This window comes from Oncorhynchus keta, chromosome 17 (genome assembly GCF_023373465.1).
Source record: "Oncorhynchus keta strain PuntledgeMale-10-30-2019 chromosome 17, Oket_V2, whole genome shotgun sequence".
In the NCBI taxonomy this organism is placed as follows: domain Eukaryota; kingdom Metazoa; phylum Chordata; class Actinopteri; order Salmoniformes; family Salmonidae; genus Oncorhynchus; species Oncorhynchus keta.
In genome coordinates, this window is record NC_068437.1 from 39,111,601 (window position 1) to 39,135,620 (window position 24,020).

Here is a 24,020-nt window from a genome sequence, read left to right on the forward strand (position 1 = left end):
GGTCCCCGGCATACACAGTACGTGCTATTCTGGACTCGAGACGCCGGGTGAGGGGCCTGCATTACCTCGTGGACTGGGAGGGGTAAGGTCCGGAGGAGAGGTGCTGGGTACCGGTTGGGGACATCTTGGATCCGTCAATGTTGAGGGATTTTCATCGCCTCCATCCGGATCGCCCTGCGCCTCGCCCTCCGGGTCATCCTCGAGGCCGGTGTCGGCGCGCTGCGGGAGCCGCACGTCAGGGGGGGTACTGTCACGACTCCTACCGAAGGTGGCTCTCCTTCCTGTTCGGGTGGTGCTCGGCATCCGTCATCACCGGCCTACTAGCTGCCTCCGATCCCTTTTTCCCTTTTCTGTTGGTTTGGTCTGATTTGTTTCACCTGTTTCTTGTTTAGACTTTTAATTTGGCTATTTAAATCGGTAGGTCCGCCTGCTCTTCATGTGTTTGGCTATTTAAGTCAGTAGGCCCGCCTGCTGTTCATGTGTTTGGCTATTTAAATCGGTAGGCCGCCTGCTCTTCCTGCAGGCTTGTTTATTCCCACTTTGTATGTGTGGTCGTGCTATCTTGGTTAGGTTCCTGTTTTGGGCATTTGTTTTATGACGCTCAGTTTCGTTATATATACTATTTTGCTGGTGCTGAATAAAGTGCTATTCAGAACTTTCTGCCTCCTGCACCTGACTCCGCACCCACTACGCCTAAGATTGTCACACTCATACATTCCAAAATTTGTTCAAGCTGACAGGAGTCTTTTTATCCTTTTCAATGAGTTCTCTGTTCCTATGCAAAACTATTGTTTTCCTGGATTTGGGAAAAAGATGATTAATTATTCACTGTTTAGTATCCTTGTATGAGGGAGCTGTGCTTTTCATGCCATTGCCTCATAGTTCACACAGACTTAAGGCCATGGAACTGGCAATATGCTTAGAGAGTGTTGTTAATCATAAACCAGGTATTAAAATGAAACTTCACTATCTTAAGATAAAAGTAACAGATTGGATGGTTGCGCTTTCTGAACTCCTTCTCTGACTGGATAACAGCTTGGCCACTGTACTGCTGAGGACCAGAGGGTCCAGACAAACACCTCAAAATACTTTTGCTGCACTTTTTCGAAGTGATTTAAGCCAACCAGAAAACAGCTTAGAATTTTTGGGAGAAAATCCGACTTATGATGATGGCAAGAGAGGGCCAAAAAGCTCATTTGGGCTGTTCAGTTGAGCTTGGATTATAGATGTTCAAATCAGGTGCTTGGTGTTCAAACAAGTGATTCCATCAGAAAGTTGCCATGTAGGTCCTCTAACAGCACTTGCAGCATAGTAAAGAGAATAAGATACGAGCACATGACTTGACATTGATTTCAGCTTCACTCAGCCTCACTCTGATTTTCTCCTTCCTGCTTCACGCACATTTACTTGCATTTAATGAAAAAATACCCCTACTTGGATTCTGCATCATAATAGAAATAGCAGTGAGTTAAATGCTTTTCTAACATAAGCACAATTCCATTAGCCTGGGTGCCAGTCTGTGTTCTGCTCTCTTGACAACTTATTTAGGGAATCGACAAACTCTGGTATACCGGCCCCATCATAATAAACAGATAATACTCCAAACCTTTTCAAATCAAGACATGTATTGCTTTTCACAGCTTGCTTATTCTCTCATCAACAACAAACACATTTATCAACTAGCTCCAGTTTTTGTTTTTCTAATAAAGTGCATTGCGGTTAAATTATGTGTAAATTCCAAGGCTGAATATTTAATGTTGATTGATCATACTGGCTGCCACCCACCTGCTCCTCCTCCTGTCCCCTTGGAGCCTGAGAGAGGAGAACTCTGGAATGGAGAGAAGCAGAGCATCATGGACTCTCTTAGCTCACATATGACAGATGGGGCATCATCGCTTCACCTCTCTATCCAGGTTACAGTGACAAGAGATGATATTTTATCAATGTATTTACAGTACACACTCACATAACCTCTGCATATCACCATTCACGTTACACACATTATTATAGATATCAGAAGTCTGACAAACATCCTTGAAAAAAACGTCTTTACAACAGTCCGTCAGCCACAGCCCTCAACTCAATTACTACTGTGGATCATTTGATATGTGGTGTATTGAAATGAGTATTTACTGCAACAGATTATCTTGGATGCAAAGATCACAGCAGGCTGTCATTACACTATATCACAGAGTGAGAGAGAAAAAAAACATCAGCCTATAAACAGTGTATTTTGACATGCATAAGGACCTGCTATTCAACCACCATATACAATCCTATTATATCCATTCAACATGACTTATGACACATTCACTTTACATGGGCCTACACTATCCTATACTTTACTTAATTTTTAACGATATTTCCCTTCTCTTAATAGCCTACTGTCATTGGCATTACCAGGGGCAGCCAACCTCACCATAAGGGTTTATGCATGCATACAAAAGATTCTGAGAAATCATCATTCGGAGAAACTGAAAGTTAAGAGCTGCAGGAGATTCTAAATATTTCTTGATATATACATTTCCTTACCTGGGCATTCAGATCGGAGGGTGTAAAACCGCAGCGCGTATTGGACTCGAAGTACAGCTTAAGTTCAGTCAGTGACGAGTGATGAGCTGTGTCTGACTTTTCCTGTGATACTGCGCTAAAGGATAACAATCAAATCAGATCTCCGTCAACACCCTTCAACTATTCATGCATGCGTTCGAAATAAAGTATGGAAGCATATGAGCTTATAGTTTAATTTCTGTGGGAAGGAGGGGATATGACCACTTCGAGATGTGCGTGGGCTCCCCCATCTGGTAGTTGACAAGCATTGTAGGCCTCCTGTTCCTGCGTAAATTACGCATAGGTTATTTGCGTCTCCAAATCCAAGATGATCAACTACTCCTTTTATTTAAATTAGGCCTAGTCATCATGATGCACATAGCATTCTGTTAATTTTTGCACTGTACAACCGTCACATTTTAGAGGGTTATTTTAAATTAGGCCTTGTCACTCACTATGCACCAACATTCTGTACATTTGTGCACTGTAAAAAAACGTCACATGTAGTAGACCTGGCCTAGATTATTTTAGGCAAACTCTTGTGACAGACACAGGAAGAGGTTTGGTTCGACTGTGTTATATGGCCCACCACCTTTTCATCTTACTCTCTCCAGTGTGTGTGTGTGTGTGCTTGCGTGCGTGCGTGGATCCTGCTCCTTAAACCCTTGTAATAAGTCAATATCCAAAATGTAGCCCTGTGACCTCAGATTGTTCCTTCTCCAAATATTTATAATGAGGATTTCAGCCACTCTGACCCTTTGTAAAACATAATGAATAATGCAGGATTGATGCTTTGCAATTGTTTCAGGCGATCGGGAAAGCTCTGACTTGTGATTCAGCTGTATAAGTGCTTAGAGTGCTCAGAGGCTTCTTTTCAGAAATCTTAATTGGATGCGTGTAACATCCATCACACTGCTGTCATCCCAATGACTTTCTCACTGGATTATTTTCAAATAGAGAGAGGGAGTTCATTTATACAATAACCACACTCACAATATATGCACAAATTTTGCATACATCCTCAGGCATTCTACGTATTTATTATAGAAAATGTATAGTCTCAATGTACTGACGTTAGTTTTTGTTAGCTGCTGGTGCACTCTGACACCATTTACAGAGGTCTTTATTTCAAATGAACTATTCGACCTAAGATTGTTTGAATGTTAAATAGATTCAAGAACAAGTGAGTGTGTGCATACTTATAGTATAGAAACATGTTGATTTAATACTTCAGGGGATATTTCATAGACCAAGATTATGCACAACTACATTTAAAAGCAGCAATTCTCTATAGAACATAGTTTTAAGTACAGGAGTAGGCTTTATCTCGGTCCATGAAACCGGCCCAGGTGTACAGCAAGGAACAGTTTAATGCCCCATGACATTTGTAGCTGGGAGCAAGAGCCTCTTCTCTGAGCATCTGTCTGGTCAACAATACCTGCTCGTCTCTGCAAGGAGATCCTAAATGACCTAACTCTTAAATCCTCTTTAAACCCTGCAGTGTAGATCTCTCTGTTGTTTTCAATTATTAACGTGTTCCTCTAGATCTCTTTGAAATGTTAAGTACATGTTCCAACATATACCTTCAAAGCTTTTTAAGTCCAATGATCTGTGTCTAGCCAGCGCTCAACCATGTTAAGCATTAGCTAATCTGTCTCATGCTACCTGGATAGATTTTTCCTATTGCAGCCCTAATCCTGACGAGGGGGAATCAACTAAGGACCAGTTTAAAAGCTGCTTATCGAACCCTGCACTCTCGCTACTTAGCGAGCAGCTAGTGATAGCTTTTCAAACTCACAAGTTGCAACTTTAATTACAGCGAATCTGGAAGGATGGAGCTCACAGATGCAGAATTCCCAGTCGACACAGCAGCCATATGAAAAGGTGGTACAAAAATAGAGTTGGCAAGTCATTTTACATAGGAGAGATGATCTATTGCTGGTCATTGTGGTTCAACATTGTCAATACATGTGGCATACCTGTGTCATGGACAGGACAGACCAACACGTACATCAGCAGTGGATGGCCATCCTATCACATCTGACCATAGAACATCAGCTGTCATCTTGGTTATTTCCCGACAATTGTGCATGTTGAATAGTTGACACTCAGCAGGTTTTCTACTGCGTACGTACAACTTTTCTGTTGGTCTGTCTTGTTCTTAGTGAGGATTGAAAATAAGGTTTGAGAAAATCTACCCAAAGGGGAGTAACACCTGACTTTGTCCAAAAATCTTTTATTTTAATTCCAGTTTACAACAATATTTATTTTTGACATAAAGCTGGTCAGGTGGACATACATTCAATAGGCAGGTACAAGGGGATTTGAGGAAATAAAGGGAAGTTGACATCTGACCCTGTCGTAGAATAATTAAGAAAGGAAAAGGCAAAAATAAATTGAATGATGCAGAGTATGTCATCTTAGCATAGCAGGCAAAATCATGGATCAAACAATGAATAGAGTTGTAAACTACTGGCTTTGTCAGAGTATAGTCAAGACACTGACACAAGATCAACCACCATAAAATGCGCACCTAGGCAGTGTTGACTAATGTAGGGCCATAATGTTGGAGGATGAGGGCTCGAAATAAATGACCTCTTTACTTAAAAACATATTGCGGTGAAGTACTAATTCATAAATAATGGGGCTATTTGCTAAAAAGCTTGATGTTCCATTATACAAGGCAGGTAAATGGTTAAGAGTGAGTGTGTTGGGTTGCTTTCTCAACAAAGTTATGCTTTGTTGAGAAACAAAGTTAGGCAAATTGTTTATATTGCAATGTGTACTAACAGGAAAAGCATTATGAAAGAGAAGAAGAGAGGCTTGAAGAGTGATGCCAAAAAAATAAGAGGGATGGCAGATCATAGGGTGGGTTCACAGTCTGTCCAACTCAAAAAAGTGTTGGCATAGAAAATCAATGTTAAAAAAAGGAGCCCGTAGTGTGGACCCTGGAGACTCTTCTGGGTCACTTCTGCTTCAGCCGGGCAGTTTTGAACTTGGACACCCTCTTTGGGGCCTCTTGGGGGACCTCGGGGGCCACCTCCTCCAGTTTCCTCTCTGGGATGGTGGGCAGCGCTGGCAGAGCAATGGTGAATTGGGGGATCGACAAGGGAATGGGCTCCTTCTCAACCACCTTGCCTGAAAAGGCCTGGATCAATGAGAAAGAATAAGATGGTGGTTAATGTGATGCTGTAAACTTGGCAGGACATAGACCACTCCTGCTCTAAGCATTTATTTAAGTTCAAAGAAATTGTGAACTAATCACCCCTGTCTCTTGCACGTTTTATACCGATGATCGTATTTATTGCACTGTACATTTATTTAAATCATTATCTCTCATGTTTCTTGTCTATTTATTGTATCTGTGCCGGTTTGTTGTATGTGTCTGAAGCACGGCTGTTGCTGTAATAAGAATTTCCCTAAAGGGACAAATAAAGTTGTTGGCACTGAATTGAAGATTTTTACAGTATTAGAATATTGATGGAGTATTGAATCAGGACCAGCTGAGTTTACCTGAAAGCTGCTGGTGGGATGTAGGAGGACCCCGGTGGGGCTGTCCTCCTCCGTGATGCCGTCACTGGTGTCGCTGTATGTGTTCTCGTCATGGCTCAGAGTGCGTCCAAACGTCCGCCGCTCCTCGAAGTCGGCAGCGCTGCTCTCGCTGGTGTCACTACACACACTGCTCTCTCTGCTCCGGGACTTCAGGATTGACTTCCTGGGGATGGGCTCGCCGTTCTTCACATCCACAAACAACCTGACAAAAGGCCACAAACATACACCCAGTCAGCCATTATACCCAATCAGATCACAGAACTTGTTAATAGACAGACACCATACCAAATCAGAATAAAGAAATCTGGAAACATTCAGAGTAAACACCATTCCATATGCCATTTTTACATTTGATCCAAAATGTTGCCAAAAGTTCATACCAACCAAACGTTTAACGATTGATGTGTAGCCTGTGTGTACCTGTAGAGGTCTGTGGGCGTAGTGATGTTGTGGAGCCCGTGGTGAGAGTGACCGTTGCTGGTGCCGTTCTTCTTTTTCCTCTTGGCTTGCTGCTTCTGTTCTTTCAGCTCACTGAACTTCAACATGGTGTTCTTCCCTGTGTTTATCCTCACCTGGAGAGACAGAGGGAGGTGAAGTACATTGATTTACATAGCTCAAATAACATAATGGTTGACTGCGATGAGATGAATACGCTTCATACACACTGACCTTCTTAGGTTCCACCGTATGAGAGAAATAGATGGTAGGCAAACAGTCGCCTTCCTCCTCCTCTGCTTCATCTTCCTCCTCCTCCCCCTCCCTGGTTGACTGAGCTGTACTGTTGAGTTGGCTGCCGTTGTAAGGCACAAACGCCCTGCCTTTGCTCCTCTCATCATGTCCATTGACACGATGATGGCTGCCGCTATCTCCCTCCTTCTCTTCCTCAGAGGATGTTGTGTCATCGTTGCCATTGGTGTCTGCACTGTCAAACCGTCTGAAAACAATAGAAACAAAGTATCAAGCCGGGAGAAATCTAATCTTCACTATATTTTGTAATGAAACACAGGCGTGAAGGTGGATAGAGTGGCGCTGAATTACTCCTCAATTTGAACATCTATGCATTTTGTGTGTGTGTGTATTTAACTCTACCGGTGATGCTCCTCTTCGTGCTCCTCCTGTGCTTCCAGCTCATCCAGTCTGGCCCATAGCTCCTCCTCGGACAGCACTCTTCTCCTGCTCCCTCCATCTCCCTCTCCACTGCCCTCTTCGTCCTCCTCCTCCTCTATCTTCACAACAGCCTCCATCTTGGGCTTAGAGTGGGGCTTAAGAGCCACACGCAGCTTTCCTTTGCTGACCATTTCTTCAATACTTTCAACCTCTTCTCTGATGTCCACATAGTCCCCTTTAGCCTGAAGAAACAGAGAAGGGTATAAGTGTGTGTGTTTAAAATATTTGATCATATAAATAGATTTTCTGCACAGGGAGTTGTCTATCAGATAAGCTGGCTGAAGAGGATCCTAAAAACTCTTTATTATCACTGTAATTACACTTACGCCTGAGAGTTTTTCTAAATCCTCTGTAAACCCAAATCTGGCTTCAAAGTCCTTCCTCGTCTTGTGCAAGTCATCCAGCGCACTATTTACATCTAAAAAACAAAGCACAAATATTGTGTGATGGAATAAAAAAATCCGCCAGCAAGGGGTTAAACTCTTAACACGGTAAAAAAAAAGGAAAATTATGACAAACAGTTCATAACATTGCATGCCCTCGGTGCTACTTCGGATCATTAAATCTTCACAACAATTAAACCCCCGTTCGCTAATGGCAGCAGGGGCACCGTTGCCATGGCAACAGCGGGCCTTCAGCCGTAAGTCTCGAAACGTTGGGGAAAGGTCAAACGCGGACGGCCTGACAACTCAGCGGGGCTGTTTGACAGATCGCAGCGATCCATGTTTGCATTATGGCACTTAGTTGTGTAAAAGCGGCCTGGGCAGGGACAGGGAAGGTTATGTCACATTCACGCTTCAGGTAAACACCAGTCTAATAATGGCCGCATCATCATCACACATTGTTATTTAGGCCCATCTGACGCTATATATTAAAGAGCTTTTTCGGGTGCAGAGTGAATACCAAAGGGGAGTGAAGGGGAAAAAACTCTATTTGGCAGGAGGGTTTAAGTCTGGACATATTGTGACAAAATAATTGCAGATGGCCAAAATCGATGAGTAACCAACAAATAGCAATCTGAACATAATTCTGCATTTTCAATAGAAATTAACTTGCAGTATTGCAAATTATGACCAAGGTTACTTTGTGTTATTACTTATTTGCTAATGCAATTGTAATTTGATACATAATGGTCCATCAGAAAAACTGTATCAAACATTCTAACAACCCAAGTATTCACAAAATAAGTAGCCATTCAACTTTTAGTTTGAACTGAGTGATCACCTCTTTTTCGGTTTGTCTGACAGCAAGTCCATGACAACAACCCCTGCTGGATGAACCGTGGTAGTGTTGAGAAGACATTCAAAACATGACCTCAATCTTTCTCAATAAGAATTTTCAGTAGCATACATTGCGAAACAATATATAGGCATACAATTGAGGAATTCTCTCGTCTTTAAAATAATATTAGTTATGTGGGTGTCAGAGTTGGGTATGGTGCCATGGTATCTGAGAAAATTCTAAATGGCTTCCAAAACAAACGCACGTTTCTTCCTGTGCTCCACGAGCTTCTGGGCCTGCTTGGCAGAGCACTTTGCAAACCAGTTGTCCCCCAGCAGCACGGTGATCTCATTGGTATGGACCAGCTCCCCAGGCATGAAGGCCAGAGGGCCAAATGGCACCTGTTACAGCAGAGGAGAAGGAGATCAACTTGCATTATTCAAGTTGAGTTCATGTTTCAACTTGACTTTCAATCGTTTTTATTGAATTTTTGTTGTATATACAGTACTTTATTTAACCTTTATTTAACTAGGCAAGTCAGTTAAGAAGAAATTCTTATTTACAATGACGGCCCACCAAAAGGCAAAAGGCCTCCTGCAGGGACGGGGGCTGGGATAAAAAAATAAAAAATAATAATACATAGGACAAAACAGACATCATGAGGAGACAACAATACATAAAGAGAGACCTAAGACAACAACATAGCATGGCAACAACACATGACAACACAGCATGGTAGCAACACAACAACATGGTAGCAACACATCTTGGTAACATGACAAAATACGGTACAAACATTATTGGGCACAGACAACAGCAGAAAGGGCAAGAAGGTAGAGACGACAATACATCACGCAAAGCAGCCACAACTGTCAGTAAGTGTCCATGATTGAGTCTTTGAATGAAGAGATTGAGATAAAAAAAAATGTCCGGTTTGAGTGTTTGTTGCAGGTCGTTCCAGTCGCTAGCTGCAGCGAACTGAAAAGACGAGCGGCCCAGGGATGTGTGTGCTCTGGAACCTTTAGCAGAATGTGACTGGCAGAACGGGTGTTGTATGTGGAGGATGAGGGTTGCAGTAAATATCTCAGATAGGGAGGAGTGAAACCTAAGAGGGTTTATAAATAAGCATCAACCACTGGGTCTTGCGACAGTACCAGTCAAACGTTTGGACAAATCTACTAAATTCAAGGGTTTTTCTTTATTTTTACATTGTAGAATAAAAGTGAAGACATCAAAACTATTAAATAGTGGCGCAGCAGCCTAAGGCACTGCATCTCGGTGCTAGAGACGTCACTACAGGCCCTGGTTTGATTCCAGGCTGTATCACAACCGGCCGTGATTGGGAGTCCCATAGGGCGGCGCACAATTGGCCCAGCAATCTCCTCCAAAATAGCCCTTACACAGCCTAGAACTGTGTTGGGTCATTGTCCTGTTGAAAAACAAATGATAGTCCCACTAAGCGCAAACCAGATGGGGTGGCGTATCCCTGCAGAATGCTGTGGTAGCCATGCTGGTTAAGTGTTCCTTGAATTATAAATAAATCACAGACAGTGTCTCCAGCAAAGCACCCCCATACCTTCCATACCGTTGTTCTTGCCATACTATGGACTTGGTCTTTTACCGAATATGCTATCTTCTGTATACCACCCCTACCTTGTCACAACACAACTGATTGGCTAATACGCATTCCTGCTGTGCAGGAAACTGTAATCGTTGATATGGTCATCAGAAACAATGGCATAAAACTCAGAGATTCGGGACAGAGTGTTGGCAGACAACATTACATTTGGAAATATTCACAATGTAAGCATAACAACTATTTCTAGAGTCCTGAAACAACATAAATTCGGGATGAAGAAGTTGTACACTGTCCCCTTTGAGAGGAACTCTGAAAGAGTCAAGCAACTCAGGAACCAATATGTCCAGGTAAGATGACTATAAAATACAGAACTGGTTTTGAAAAACCAAACAGGGCAGAGGAACACAATGGCATGTTTTTAGGTATAATGTAAACTACCGTAATAGCCTAACTCTTATGTTACCTTGTGGATTTATTTGAGAGAGTCATGGAGATTGAAGCCAGGCAAACAGCCCACATATTCATCTTTGTGGATGAGGCTGGTTTCAACTTGGCTAAAACACGGAAGCGAGGAAGGAATGTGATTGGGAAAAGAGCCACAGTGGATGTCCCGGGCCAGAGGGGTGCCAATATCACAATGTGTGCAGTATTATCCTCTGATGGATTGTTGTTACACAAACTGCTAATTGGGCCATACAACACCGAGCGTCTCCTTTCATTCCTGGATGACATCTATGGAAGGGTTGTGCCAGGTGAGAAAAGTGTTGCAGTGAGGCAAAATCGGCCAACGTTTGTAATTGTATGGGACAATGTGGCATCTCACCACTCATGTGCAGTCAGAGTGGTTTGCAGCTCATCCCAGGATGGTGTCCCTTTTCCTCTCACCTTACTCTCCATTCCTCAACCCCATAGAGGAATTATTTTCCTCATGGAGGTGGAAGGTTTATGACCACCATCCACATGATCAAATGTCCCTCCTGGACGCAATGAATGGTGGATGCCTAGACATATCTGCAGAAGACTGCCAGGGATGGACCAGGCATGCCAAAATATTCTTTCCTAGGTGTATTGCCCAAGATGACATAAGATGTGATGTGGAGGAGAACCTGTGGACTAGCATTTATACTGTATCTGTAGATGGTGTATAAACAAATTCTTGTATTTTGGAATCATTCAATGCCAAAAAACTACATAAAACATATTGAAGCATATTGCATCATGTCTGATTCATTCCTGTAACATATACTGGAGTGAATTCTAAACAGTAGATAGGTGTCATTCTTTTTTGGTAATGCTACCTGTTGTTAGTGTTTTTAGGTCATTGTTTTTCGTGTGACAAAGTGTTCTTGTTGGTTGACAAACTTTGTGAGTGTTATGGAATAATGAGTTAATCTGAGACATGTATGGAGTGTTTTGGTAGTTTTAGTAAATTTTGGATGTGAAATTAACTGCTGTGCCAAGCTGAAAGTTGGTTAGGAGAACTGTGTGAAGAGTTTTGAAAAAGTGACCTAAGTATTGAGAAAGGGGTCCTAAAGATTGTTTTTTACAATGTAATTAAAATGCATTCCAGGTGACTACGTCATGAAGCTGGTTGAGAGAATGGCAAGAATGTGAAAAGCTGTCATCAAGGCAAAGGGTGGCTACTTTGAAGAATCTAAAATCTATTTTGATTTAACAATTTTTTTGTTACTACGTGATTCCATATGGCATTTTATTTATAAAATGTTTAACTAGGCACATCAGTTAAGAACAAATATTATTCATAATGACAGCCTACTCCGGCCAAACCCTAACCCGGATGACGCTGGGCCAATTGCGCGCCGCCCTATGGGACTCCCAATCACGGCCGGTTGTGAAACAGCCTGGAATCGAACCAGGTTCTGTAGTGATGCCTCTAGCACCGAGAATGAGTAATGAGTAGGTGTGTCCAAACTTTTGACTGGCACTGTATATTAGGGCAATTTAAACATGGTTCTACATACTTTTGTACAAACTAAAAGTGAAGCTGAATAGCTGAAAGAAAAGGAGAATAGAAACTGATAGTGAAAGATAAGGCCTTCCCTACAACACACCATGTGTAAACATCTCAAAACCACCCATCTCGCTGTATTAACTGCTGTGTTTTCGCTCCAGATCAAGAGGGGACAATGGTTTGCGAATTCACTCGACACACCTCACAATAAACTGGAAATAATACCCTGCTATGGAAACTCACTCCCCAGTGCATTTACTGCATTTGACTGGACAAGATGGCGCCGACAGACACGGTCACCCTGTTTTCTAGCCAAATTTGCATTTCACATTTTTGAATTATTTCTTACATTTACTCAGAAAGTTTCCAGTATAATTTCATACTGCTGAAAAAAATGTTTGTTTTATCCACTTTGTATATGGGTGCTTACATTTATCCTATTTCACACATGTACAAGTTTGAATTGTTAATGTATTTGTCGCTGTTGATAATAGCTAAGAAACCCTCAGCTATTATCAATGGCAACCCTGAAGCAATTAGGCGCCTTGCTCAAGGGAACAGACAGATTTTTCACCTAGTTAGCTAGGCTACCTGCTACGGTTAGGACATAAAAAGTATTCTAGTCATGGCTCATCCTGTACAACTACTGCCATACACACATTTTTCTAATCATATGCTGTCCATACATTAGATATACACACAGTGCCTTCAGAAAGTATTCAGACCCCTTGACTTTGACAACATTGTTTTTAAATTCCCCCCCCTCAATCTACACACATTACACCATAATGACAAAGCAAAAACAGGTTAATAAATTTTAGCAAATGTATTAAAAACATAAATATTACATTTACAAAAGTATTCAGACCCTTTACTCAGTACTCCGTTGAAGCACCTTTGGCAGCAATTACAGCCTTGAGTCTTCTTGGGTATGACGGTACAAGCACACCTGTATTTGGGAATTTCATCCCATTCTTCTCTGGTGATCCTCTCACGCTCTGTCAGGTTGGATGGGGAGCATGGCTGCACAGCTATTTTCAGGTCTCTCCTGAGATGTTCGATCGGGTTCAAGTCTGGCTAGGTCACTCAAGGACATTGAGACTTGTCCTGAAGCCACTCCTGCATTGTCATGGCTGTGTACTTCGGGTCATTGTCATGTTGGAAGGTGAACCGTCGCCCCAGTCTGAGGTCCTGAGGGCTATGGAGCTTGTTTTCATCAAGGATCTCTCTTTAATTTGCTCTGCTCATCTTTCCCTTTATCCTGACTAGTCTCCCAGTCCCTGCCGCTGAAAAACACCTCCCACAGCATGACGCTGCCACCACCATGCTTCACCGTAGAAATGGTGCCAAGTTTCCTCCAGATGTGACTCAAAGAGTTCAAACTTGGTTTCATCAGGACCAGAGAATCTTGTTTTTCATGGTCTGAGAGTCATTAGATGCCTTTTGGCAAACTCCAAGCGGGCTGCCATGTGCCTTTTACTGAGGAGTGGCGTCGTCTGGCCACTCTACCATAAAGGCCTGATTGGTGGAGTGCTACAGAGATAGTTGCCCTTCTGGAAGGTTCTCCTTTCTCCAGAGGAACTCCAGAGCTCTGTCAGAGTGACCATCAGGTTCTTGGTCACCTCCCTGATCAAGGCCCTTCCCCCCTGCTTGATCAGTTTGGCTAGGCGGACAGCTCTAGGAAGAGTCTTGGTGGTTCCATTGAAGAATGATGGGGGCCACTGTATTCTTGGAGACCTTCAATGTTGCAGAGATTTTTTGGTACCCTTTCCCAGATCTGTGCCTAGACACAATCCTGTCTCTGCACTCTATGGACAATTGCTTTGACCTCATGGCTTGGTTTTTGCTCTGACATGCACTGCCAAATGTGGGACCTTATATAGAAAGGTGTGTGCCTTTCCAAATCATGTCCAATTAATTTACCTCAGGTGGACTCCAATCAAGTGGGAGAAACATCTCAAGGATGATCAATGGAAACCAGATGCACTTGAGCTCAATTTAAAATCTCATCACAAAGGTTGCTTTGTCATGATGTAATATTGTATGTAGACCGATGGAAAAAATGTATTTAATACATTTTGGAATAAGGCTGTAATGTAAGAAAATGTGGTAAAAGTGAAGGGGTCTGAATACTGTATATATATTATATATATGCTCTGGACTCGACTCTTTTATTGATATTGCTCGTTCTGACATTTCTTAATAATTGATTTTATTGTGTGGGGGGTTTGTCTATTGTTATTGCATTTTGTTGCACCTGCGATAACATCTGCAAATCTGTGTGCGCAACCAATAAACTTTGATTTGATAAGAGAAAGATGGAACGTACCATGATGTCATAGTACACCTGATCTGGAAGAGTTTTGAGTCGATCCTCGAGGGTTTCATAGTCACCCTTTACCTTCGCCCTGAAAGTCCAAAGTTTTTAAAATTTCAGTTAAAAAATGGCACACACACAAAACATTACACATGCCCTTCCTGATCTACAGGTTATGCCTGAAAGGACACATAGATCTCGTGTTTAGCCTATCTATCTATGTACTATCAAGGATGTAGTGAGTGACTCGTGTTGGAACTAGTAATGTTATCTAGAAGCACAGTAGCACCATAACTCACAAGATGCTGTGTGTATGAGTGGTAGTGGCTGACTCCAATGCCATAGTCACTACATGGAATCGCGACACAAACTCACCAGTGCTGGATCTGACCTTCGCAGCCTTGCACCACCTGGTGTTAACAGAGTGACAATTATTTAGGTCAAACTTTGCATTTCTATTCTCTATAAAAAAAACTGTCATTGTAGTTGTTTACACTTACTCACTGGGGGAAAACAACACAGAAGCAAATTATCAGGAAGTTTAGAGTATTTTGGTTAAACAGCTGTCAAAGATGAATTGTATTGAAATGTAAAAGGATCAAAAGCTTTTCTGAACCACCCAGTATATACTTACATACACAGGAGCACCAACCTGGGGGCAGGAAGGGGCATCTGCATACTTTGCAATGAATGTCATACCAGGAAGTAGCCTACTACAGTACTACACTTTGGGTATAAGCATGTCCCAACACATTAGGCCCATGTTTCTATTTGAAAGGCATAAAGTTGCGCCCTCCATTGCATACTGCATGACTCCAATTCGAATGTAACACAACAACAACATGACTTTGCCAACTGACTAACAGTAGCTAGCTAGCTGGCTCTTTCTTCACTGTTGTCCTGTACTGCATTTGCATTGCCAGTAAATGCCTTTTATTAAACATCATCAGTCATCAATGCCCTACACTTTGGATTGATATTCGCTTTACATTTAGATAAGATTAAAGTAGTTAGTTATGGATGTTGAATCTAGGTTAATTTTTAATGGGCAGTAGGCCGGCCGCACAAGGAAATGCTTGTGTATTGTTACGTGTATGGTTAATTTGTTTACTTTCCATGCTTTGTACTTGCTGAAATAGATAAACATGGGTCAATATCAGAGAAATTGACAAACTTGATTATGCATACTCGATGGTTGTACACAACATGGCTTGTCCAGGATCCACGCTGAAATAAACAGCAAGCAACATGTGACCGCTACTTCAAGGAAGCTTCTAGAAAAAAAAAAAGGTTTAGAAAATGTCCACGTTAAATTATCTGTCGAAGAGGCCACGCGCGCATAAATGAATATGCAACCTACTGAAAGAGAATGCATGTTAGGTCTCATCTCACGAAAATGCAAAACGATTTGCAAAATTCTGTTGTCGACCGCGTGAATGATCAACACGCACAGCTCACGCTAGCCAGGTAACGTTAGCTACAGTAGCAAGCTAATTCATTGTTTTACCTTTTTATGCTCCACTCGAAGTCTATCAACTCCTTGTGGGACCTCTATAATCATTTTATTTCTCTCAGCCATTTTCCCATGTAATATTTAGATGAAAATGTGACGTTTGTGAATACAAAACAATGCTCAGGGGTTGTAAGTCCTAAAAAAATGTTTATGAATGCAATTGCAGGTATTCCTGAGAGGCGTTTTCCTATTATTCATCAAAGGGGCAGTGGTAGATATCCAAGATTTCGGAAGTGAAACCATTTCACATTCTCATTTTAGGATTTCAGCATGATCTCCGAAATATCCACGGAATATAATCCTCAATTGTTCAGCGTCCTCCTCATCGACCCAGCGCCATGTTCCTCTGCCCGTTTCCCGGTGTACTCTGGGTAAAATGCTCAAGCACAACAATGTTGCAAATGCATGAAAAATGATTACATATTGTAAACAATAGGCTACAGACAGAGAGCATTTATTTCCCTTTCTCGCAATATTTTTAGATTAAACATATTACAAACGGTCTCTTTCCACATTCCGTGAGGTAAATTGACTGTATATATTGTGTGATTGGTTCCAATCCCCCCCTCCTCATTAACTGCCATAATATTTTAAACCCAGAGCGTTAGTTTATATTTGCACTTTCATTTTTGTCATTTAGCAAACGCTCTTAATACAGAGCGATTTACAGTAGCGAGTGGATACATTTACATACTTTGCAAATTATATAAAATAGTTGTAAATTCACTGTAGTTGCAGAGCATTGGTTAAAACTTTATTCCATCAATCCAATTAGTATGATAGATTGAGGTTGTAAAATTACTGTAATTATGTTTTTTTTAAACATTATTGTGAATTGTGCTAGATCGAATCTTCTACTTATGTTGCACCAATATATAATAATTTGCCAGATAGAGGACAGCATTATAGTTGGGAAAATCAGTTATCTGTCTCTTTTGCTAAATATACTGTAAGTTCAAATGGCAAAATCTCAGGAAAAGGTCACAAGCTCAGGGCTACGTACGAAAACAAGCAATACGCATTCAATTAAACGGAAATGGTACTGTTCTAAACAACCTGTTTAAAAAGTTTGTGGGATCAGGTTCAAAATGTACCGCTGTCCTTTAAACAGTAATGTCCGCATCAAGCCACACCCCATCTGGGTGGCATGTAACCTGGCGGGTAGGAGCATTGCGCAAGTAACCAAAATATTGCTGGATCAAATCCCCAAGCTGACAAAGTCGTTCTGCCCTTGAGCAAGGCAGTTAACCGCCATGACGTGGATGTCGATTAATGCAGCCCCCTGCACCTCTCTGATTCAGAGGGGTTGGGTTAAATCCAGAAGACACATTTCAGTTGAATGCATTCAGTTGTACAAATATCATTTCAATTTAAGGATCTTTATTGGCATGGGAAACATGTTTACATTGCCAAAGCAAGTGAAATAGATAAACAAAAGTGAAATAAACAAAACATTTAAACAGTAAACATTACACTCAAAACAAATTTTATTGGTCACATACATGGTTAGCAGATGTTAATGTGAGTGTAGCCAAATGCTTGTGCTTCTAGTTCCGACAGTTCAGTAATATCTAACCAGTAGTCTACCTAATACACACAAATCTAAAAGGGATGGAGTAAGAATATGTACAAATAAATATATGGATGAGCGATGGCCGTGCGGCATAGGCAAGATGCAATAGATAGTATAAAATACAGTATATACATGTAAGATATGTAAACATTATTAAAGTGGAATTATTTAAAGTGACTAGTGATCCATTTATTACAGTGGCCAATGTTTCGAGTCTGTATGTAGGCAGCAGCCTCTCTGTTAGTGATGGCTGTTTAACAGTCTGATGGCCTTGAGATGAGACTGTAAAACAGCTTCTTCGGTCCCAGCTTTGACATCGGGTGCTGTATGTGTCCCGGAGGGCAGGTAGTTTGCCCCCGGTGATGCGTTGTGCAGATCGCACCACCCCTCTGGAGAGCCTTTCGGTTGAGGAGGGTGCAGTTGCTGTACCAGGCTGACAGGATGCTCTCAACTGTGCATCTGTAAAAGTTTGAGGGTTTTAGGTGACAAGCCAAATTTATTCAGCCTCCTGAGGTTGAAGAGGCGCTGCTGCGCTTTCTTCACCACACTGTCTGTGTGGGCGGAACATTTCAGTTTGTCGGACACAGAGGAACTTTAAACTTTCCACCTTCCTCTGCTGTTTCCTGAAGTCTACTCTCAACTCCTTTGTTTTGTTGATGTTGAGTGTGAAGTTATTTTCTTGACACCACACTCTGAGGGCCCTCACCTCGTCCCTGTAGGCCGTCTCGTCGTTGTTGGTAATCAAGCCTACAACTGTCGTGTCGTCTGCAAACGTGATGATTGAGTTGGAGGCGTGCATAGCCACGCAGTCATGGGTGAACAGGGAGAACAGGGAAGGGCTCAGAATGCACCCTTGTGGGGCCCCAGTGTTGAGGATCAGCGGGGTGGAGATGTTGATACCTACCCTTACCACCTGGTGGAGGCCCGCCAGGAAGTCCAGTACCCAGTTGCACAGGGCGGGGTCGAGACCCAGGGTCTCGAGCTTGATGATGAGTTTGGAAGGTACTATGGTGTTAAATGCTGAGCTGTAGTCGATAAACAGCATTCTCACATAGGTATTCCTCTTGTCCAGATTTTTAAATTTTTTTTATTTCACCTTTATTTAACCAGGTAGGCAAGTTGAGAACAAGTTCTCATTTACAATTGCGACCTGGCCAAGATAAAGCAAAGCAGTTCGACAGATACAACGACACAGAGTTACACATGGAGTAAAACAAACATACAGTCAATAATACAGTATAAACAAGTCTATATACAAAGCCGAGCGGAAATGGAGGAAAACTCGCCTCCCTGCGGACCTGGCATCCTTTCACTCCCTCCTCTCTACATTTTCCTCCTCTGTCTCTGCTGCTAAAGCCACTTTCTACCATTCTAAATTCCAAGCATCTGCCTCTAACCCTAGGAAGCTCTTTGCCACCTTCTCCTCCCTCCTGAATCCCCCCCCCCCCCCCCTCCTCCCTCTCTGCAGATGACTTCGTCAACCATTTTGAAAAGAAGGTCGACGACATCCGATCCTCGTTTGCTAAGTCAAACGACACCGCTGGTTCTGCTCACACTGCCCTACCCTATGCTCTGACCTCTTTCTCCCCTCTCTCTCCAGATGAAATCTCGCGTCTTGTGACGGCCGGCCGCCCAACAACCTGCCCGCTTGACCCTATCCCCTCCTCTCTTCTCCAGACCATTTCCGGAGACCTTCTCGCTTACCTGACCTCGCTCATCAACTCATCCCTGACCGCTGGCTACGTCCCTCCCGTCTTCAAGAGAGCGAGAGTTGCACCCCTTCTGAAAAAACCTACACTCGATCCCTCCGATGTCAACAACTACAGACCAGTATCCCTTCTCTCTTTTCTCTCCAAAACTCTTGAACGTGCCGTCCTTGGCCAGCTCTACCGCTATCTCTCTCAGAATGACCTTCTTGATCCAAATCAGTCAGGTTTCAAGACTAGTCATTCAACTGAGACTGCTCTTCTCTGTATCACGGAGGCGCTCCGCACTGCTAAAGCTAACTCTCTCTCCTCTGCTCTCATCCTTCTAGACCTATCGGCTGCCTTCGATACTGTGAACCATCAGATCCTCCTCTCCACCCTCTCCGAGTTGGGCATCTCCGGCGCGGCCCACGCTTGGATTGCGTCCTACCTGACAGGTCGCTCCTACCAGGTGGCGTGGCGAGAATCTGTCTCCTCACCACGCGCTCTCACCACTGGTGTCCCCCAGGGCTCTGTTCTAGGCCCTCTCTTATTCTCGCTATACACCAAGTCACTTGGCTCTGTCATAACCTCACATGGTCTCTCCTATCATTGCTATGCAGACGACGCACAATTAATCTTCTCCTTTCCCCCTTCTGATGACCAGGTGGCGAATCGCATCTCTGCATGTCTGGCAGACATATCAGTGTGGATGACGGATCACCACCTCAAGCTGAACCTCAGCAAGACGGAGCTCCTCTTCCTCCCGGGGAAGGACTGCCCGTTCCATGATCTCGCCATCACGGTTGACAACTCCATTGTGTCCTCCTCCCAGAGCGCTAAGAACCTTGGCGTGATCCTGGACAACACCCTGTCGTTCTCAACTAACATCAAGGCGGTGTCCCGTTCCTGTAGGTTCATGCTCTACAACATCCGCAGAGTACGACCCTGCCTCACACAGGAAGCGGCGCAGGTCCTAACCCAGGCACTTGTCATCTCCCGTCTTGATTACTGCAACTCGCTGTTGGCTGGGCTCCCTGCCTGTGCCATTAAACCCCTACAACTCATCCAGAATGCCGCAGCCCGTCTGGTGTTCAACCTTCCCAAGTTCTCTCACGTCACCCCGCTCCTCCGCTCTCTCCACTGGCTTCCAGTTGAAGCTCGCATCCGCTACAAGACCATGGTGCTTGCCTACGGAGCTGTGAGGGGAACGGCACCTCAGTACCTCCAGGCTCTGATCAGGCCCTACACCCAAACAAGGGCACTGCGTTCATCCACCTCTGGCCTGCTCGCCTCCCTACCACTGAGGAAGTACAGTTCCCGCTCAGCCCAGTCAAAACTGTTCGCTGCTCTGGCCCCCAATGGTGGAACAAACTCCCTCACGACGCCAGGACAGCGGAGTCAATCACCACCTTCCGGAGACACCTGAAACCCCACCTCTTCAAGGAATACCTAGGATAGGGTAAGTAATCCTTCTCACCCCCCCCCCCCTAAAAGATTTAGATGCACTATTGTAAAGTGGCTGTTCCACTGGATGTCATAAGGTTTATGCACCAATCTGTAAGTCGCTCTGGATAAGAGCGTCTGCTAAATGACTTAAATGTAAATGTAAATGTGAGCAAATGAGGTGAGAAGGGGGGTAAAGGCAAAAAAGGTCATGGTGGCAAAGTAAATACAATATAGCAAGTAAAACACTGGAATGGTAGTTTTGCAATGGAAGAATGTGCAAAGTAGAAATAAAAATAATGGGGTGCAAAAAGGAGCAAAATTAATGAATTAATTAAATACAGTTGGGAAAGAGGTAGTTGTTTGGGCTAAATTATAGGTGGGCTATGTACAGGTGCAGTAATCTGTAAACTGCTCTGACAGTTGGTGCTTAAAGCTAGTGAGGGAGATAAGTGTTTCCAGTTTCAGAGATTTTTGTAGTTCGTTCCAGTCATTGGCAGCAGAGAACTGGAAGGAGAGGCGGCCAAAGAAAGAATTGGTTTTGGGGGTGACTAGAGAGATATACCTGCTGGAGCGTGTGCTACAGGTGGGAGATGCTATGGTGACCAGCGAGCTGAGATAAGGGGGGACTTTACTTACCAGGGTCTTGTAGATGACATGGAGCCAGTGGGTTTGGCGACGAGTATGAAGCGAGGGCCAGCCAACGAGAGCGTACAGGTCGCAATGGTGGGTAGTATATGGGGCTTTGGGGACAAAACGGATTGCACTGTGATAGACTGCATCCAATTTGTTGAGTAGGGTATTGGAGGCTATTTTGTAAATGACATCGCCAAAGTCGAGGAATGGTAGGATGGTCAGTTTTACAAGGGTATGTTTGGCAGCATGAGTGAAGGATGCTTTGTTGCGAAATAGGAAGCCAATTCTAGATTTAACTTTGGAATGGAGATGTTTGATATGGGTCTGGAAGAATAATATATAATATAATATATGCCATTTAGCTGACGCTTTTATCCAAAGCGACTTACAGTCATGTGTGCATACATTCTACGTATGGGTGGTCCCGGGAATCGAACCCACTACCCTGGCGTTACAAGCGCCATGCTCTACCAACTGAGCCACAGAAGGACAGAAGGACCAAGAAGAGTTTACAGTCTAACCAGACACCTAAGTATTTGTAGTTGTCCACGTATTCTAAGTCAGAGCCGTCCAGAGTAGTGATGTTGGACAGGCAGGTAGGTGCAGGTAGCGATCGGTTGAAGAGCATGCATTTAGTTTTACTTGTATTTAAGAGCAATTGGAGGCCACGGAAGGAGAGTTGTATGGCATTGAAGCTTGCCTGGAGGGTTGTTAACACAGTGTCCAAAGAAGGGCCAGAAGTATACAGAATGGTGTCGTCTGCGTAGAGGTGGATCAGAGAGTCACCAGCAGCAAGAGCGACCTCATTGATGTATACAGAGAAGAGAGTCGGTCCAAGAATTGAACCCTGTGGCACCCCCATAGAGACTGCCAGAGGTCCGGACAGCAGACCCTCCGATTTGACACACTGAACTCTATCAGAGAAGTAGTTGGTGAACCAGGCGAGGCAATCGTTGGACTAGTAACCGGAAGGTTGCGAGTTCAAACCCCCGAGCTGACAAGGTACAAATCTGTCGTTCTGCCCCTGAACAGGCAGTTAACCCACTGTTCCCAGGCCATCATTGAAAATAAGAATATGTTCTTAACTGACTTGCCTGGTTAAATAAAGATAAAATAAAAAAAACAAGGCTGTCGAGTCTGCCGATGAGGATGTGGTGATTGACAGAGTCGAAAGCCGTGGCCAGATAAATGAATACGGCTGCACAGTAATGTTTCTTATCGATGGCGGTTAAGATATAATTTAGGACCTTGAGCGTGGCTGAGGTGCACCCATGACCAGCTCTGAAACCAGATTGCGTAGCAGAGAAGGTATGGTGAGATTCGAAATGGTCGGTAATCTGTTTGTTGACTTGGCTTTCGAAGACCTTAGAAAGGCATGGTAGGATAGATATAGGTCTGTAGCAGTTTGGGTCAAGAGTGTCCCCCCCTTTGAAGAGGGGAATGACCGCAGCTGCTTTCCAATCTTTGGGAATCTCAGACGACACGAAAGAGAGATTGAACAGGCTAGTAATAGGGGTGGCAACAATTTCGGCAGATAATTTTAGAAAGAAAGGGTCCAGATTGTCTAGCCCGGCTGATTTGTAGGGGTCCAGATTTTGCAGCTCTTTCAGAACATCAGCTGAACGGATTTGGGAGAAGGAGAAATGGGGAAGACTTGGGCGAGTTGCTGTTGGGGGTGCAGTGCTGTTGACCGGGGTAGGAGTAGCCAGGTGGAAAGCATGGCCAGCCGTAGAAAAATACTTATTGAAATTCTCAATTATGGTGGATTTATCAGTGGTGACAGTGTTTCCTATCTTCAGTGCAGTGGACAGCTGGGAGGAGGTGTTCTTATTCTCCATGGACTTTACAGTGTCCCAGAACTTTTTTGAGTTAGTGTTGCAGGAAGCAAATTTCTGCTTGAAAAAGCTGGCCTTGGCTTTTCTAACTGCCTGTGTATAATGGTTTCTAGCTTCCCTGAACAGCTGCATATCACGGGGGCTGTTCGATGCTAATGCAGAACGCCATAGGATGTTTTTATGTTGGTTAAGGGCAGTCAGGTCTGGGGAGAACCAAGGGCTATATCTGTTCCTGGTTCTAAATTTCTTGAATGGGGCATGTTTATTTAAGATGGTTAGGAAGGCATTTAAAAAAATATCCAGGCATCCTCTACTGATGGGATGAGATCAATATCCTTCCAGGATACCCCGGCCTGCTCGCTGAAGTGTTTCAGGGAGCGTTTTACAGTGATGAGTGGAGGTTGTTTGACCGCTGACCCATTACGGATGCAGGCAATGAGGCAGTGATCGCTGAGATCTTAGTTGAAGACAGCAGAGGTGTATTTAGAGGGGAAGTTGGTTAGGATGATATCTATGAGGGTGCCAGTGTTTAAGGCTTTGGGGAGGTACCTGGTAGGTTCATTGATAATTTGTGTGAGATTGAGGGCATCAAGTTTAGATTGTAGGATGGCTGGGGTGTTAAGCATGTTCCAGTTTAGGTCGCCTAGCAGCACGAGCTCTGAAGATAGATGGGGGGCAATCAGTTCACATATGGTGTCCAGAGCACAGCTGGGGGCAGAGGGTGGTCTATAGCAGGCGGCAACGGTGAGAGACTTGTTTTTAGAGAGGTGGATTTTTAAAAGTAGAAGTTCAAATTGTTTGGGTGCAGACCTGGATAGCCTGCAGAGTTCTGTCCTACTATCTTTGCAGTAGATTGCAACACCGCCCCCTTTGGCAGTTCTATCTTGTCTGAAAATGTTGTAGTTTGGAATTAAAATTTCAGAATTTTTGGTGCTCTTCCTAAGCCAGGATTCAGACACAGCTAGAACATCCGG

General features: G+C 43.5%; 2 protein-coding genes across 7 annotated transcripts in view; both read right to left on the minus strand.

Moving 5' to 3' along the window:
• Positions 1–2,746, minus strand: part of LOC118395821 (zinc finger protein 536-like) — a 33,660-nt gene extending 30,914 nt beyond the window's left edge. The window contains exons 1-2 of one of the 3 annotated variants that reach the window (XM_035789784.2): positions 2,533–2,746; positions 1,786–1,828 (exon numbers count right to left, since the gene is read on the minus strand). The gene's annotated coding sequence lies outside the window, so the exon portion shown is untranslated. Of the gene's footprint in view, positions 1–1,785; positions 1,906–2,532 lie in introns of all 3 variants that reach the window. The other 2 variants (XM_035789783.2, XM_035789782.2) reach the window with 2 other exon arrangements.
• A 2,023-nt stretch (positions 2,747–4,769) lies between these two features.
• Positions 4,770–16,247, minus strand: LOC118395822 (unconventional prefoldin RPB5 interactor 1-like). Of its 4 annotated transcripts, XM_035789787.2 has the most exons (11): positions 15,866–16,247; positions 14,734–14,768; positions 14,371–14,449; positions 8,756–8,891; positions 8,494–8,536; positions 7,596–7,687; positions 7,192–7,451; positions 6,772–7,036; positions 6,523–6,674; positions 6,064–6,304; positions 4,770–5,698 (listed from the first exon to the last, which is right to left on the minus strand). In XM_035789787.2, exons 3-11 carry the CDS (start codon positions 14,427–14,429, stop codon positions 5,516–5,518), a joined length of 1,431 nt encoding a protein of 476 aa, XP_035645680.1. In that variant the 5' UTR covers positions 14,430–14,449; positions 14,734–14,768; positions 15,866–16,247; the 3' UTR covers positions 4,770–5,515. The 4 variants fall into 4 exon arrangements, with proteins under 4 accessions (XP_035645680.1, XP_035645678.1, XP_052321970.1 ...); XM_035789785.2 differs by lacking the exon at positions 8,494–8,536; XM_052466010.1 differs by lacking the exon at positions 8,494–8,536 and having other exon boundaries at positions 14,993–16,247.
• Between the last annotated feature and the right edge of the window lie 7,773 nt (positions 16,248–24,020).

Excerpts from the sequence above, each read along its gene's own strand:
- LOC118395822 (XM_035789785.2), bottom strand. The coding sequence starts at position 15,937 with ATGGCTGAGAGAAATAAAATGATTATAGAGGTCCCACAAGGAGTTGAT. Across the intron at positions 8,892-14,370 it reads AGGTGTACTATGACATCATG|GTGCCATTTGGCCCTCTGGC; the intron begins GTACGTTCCATC and ends CTGCTGTAACAG. Across the intron at positions 7,688-8,755 it reads CGTGGAGCACAGGAAGAAAC|ATGTAAATAGTGCGCTGGAT; the intron begins GTGCGTTTGTTT and ends TTTGTTTTTTAG.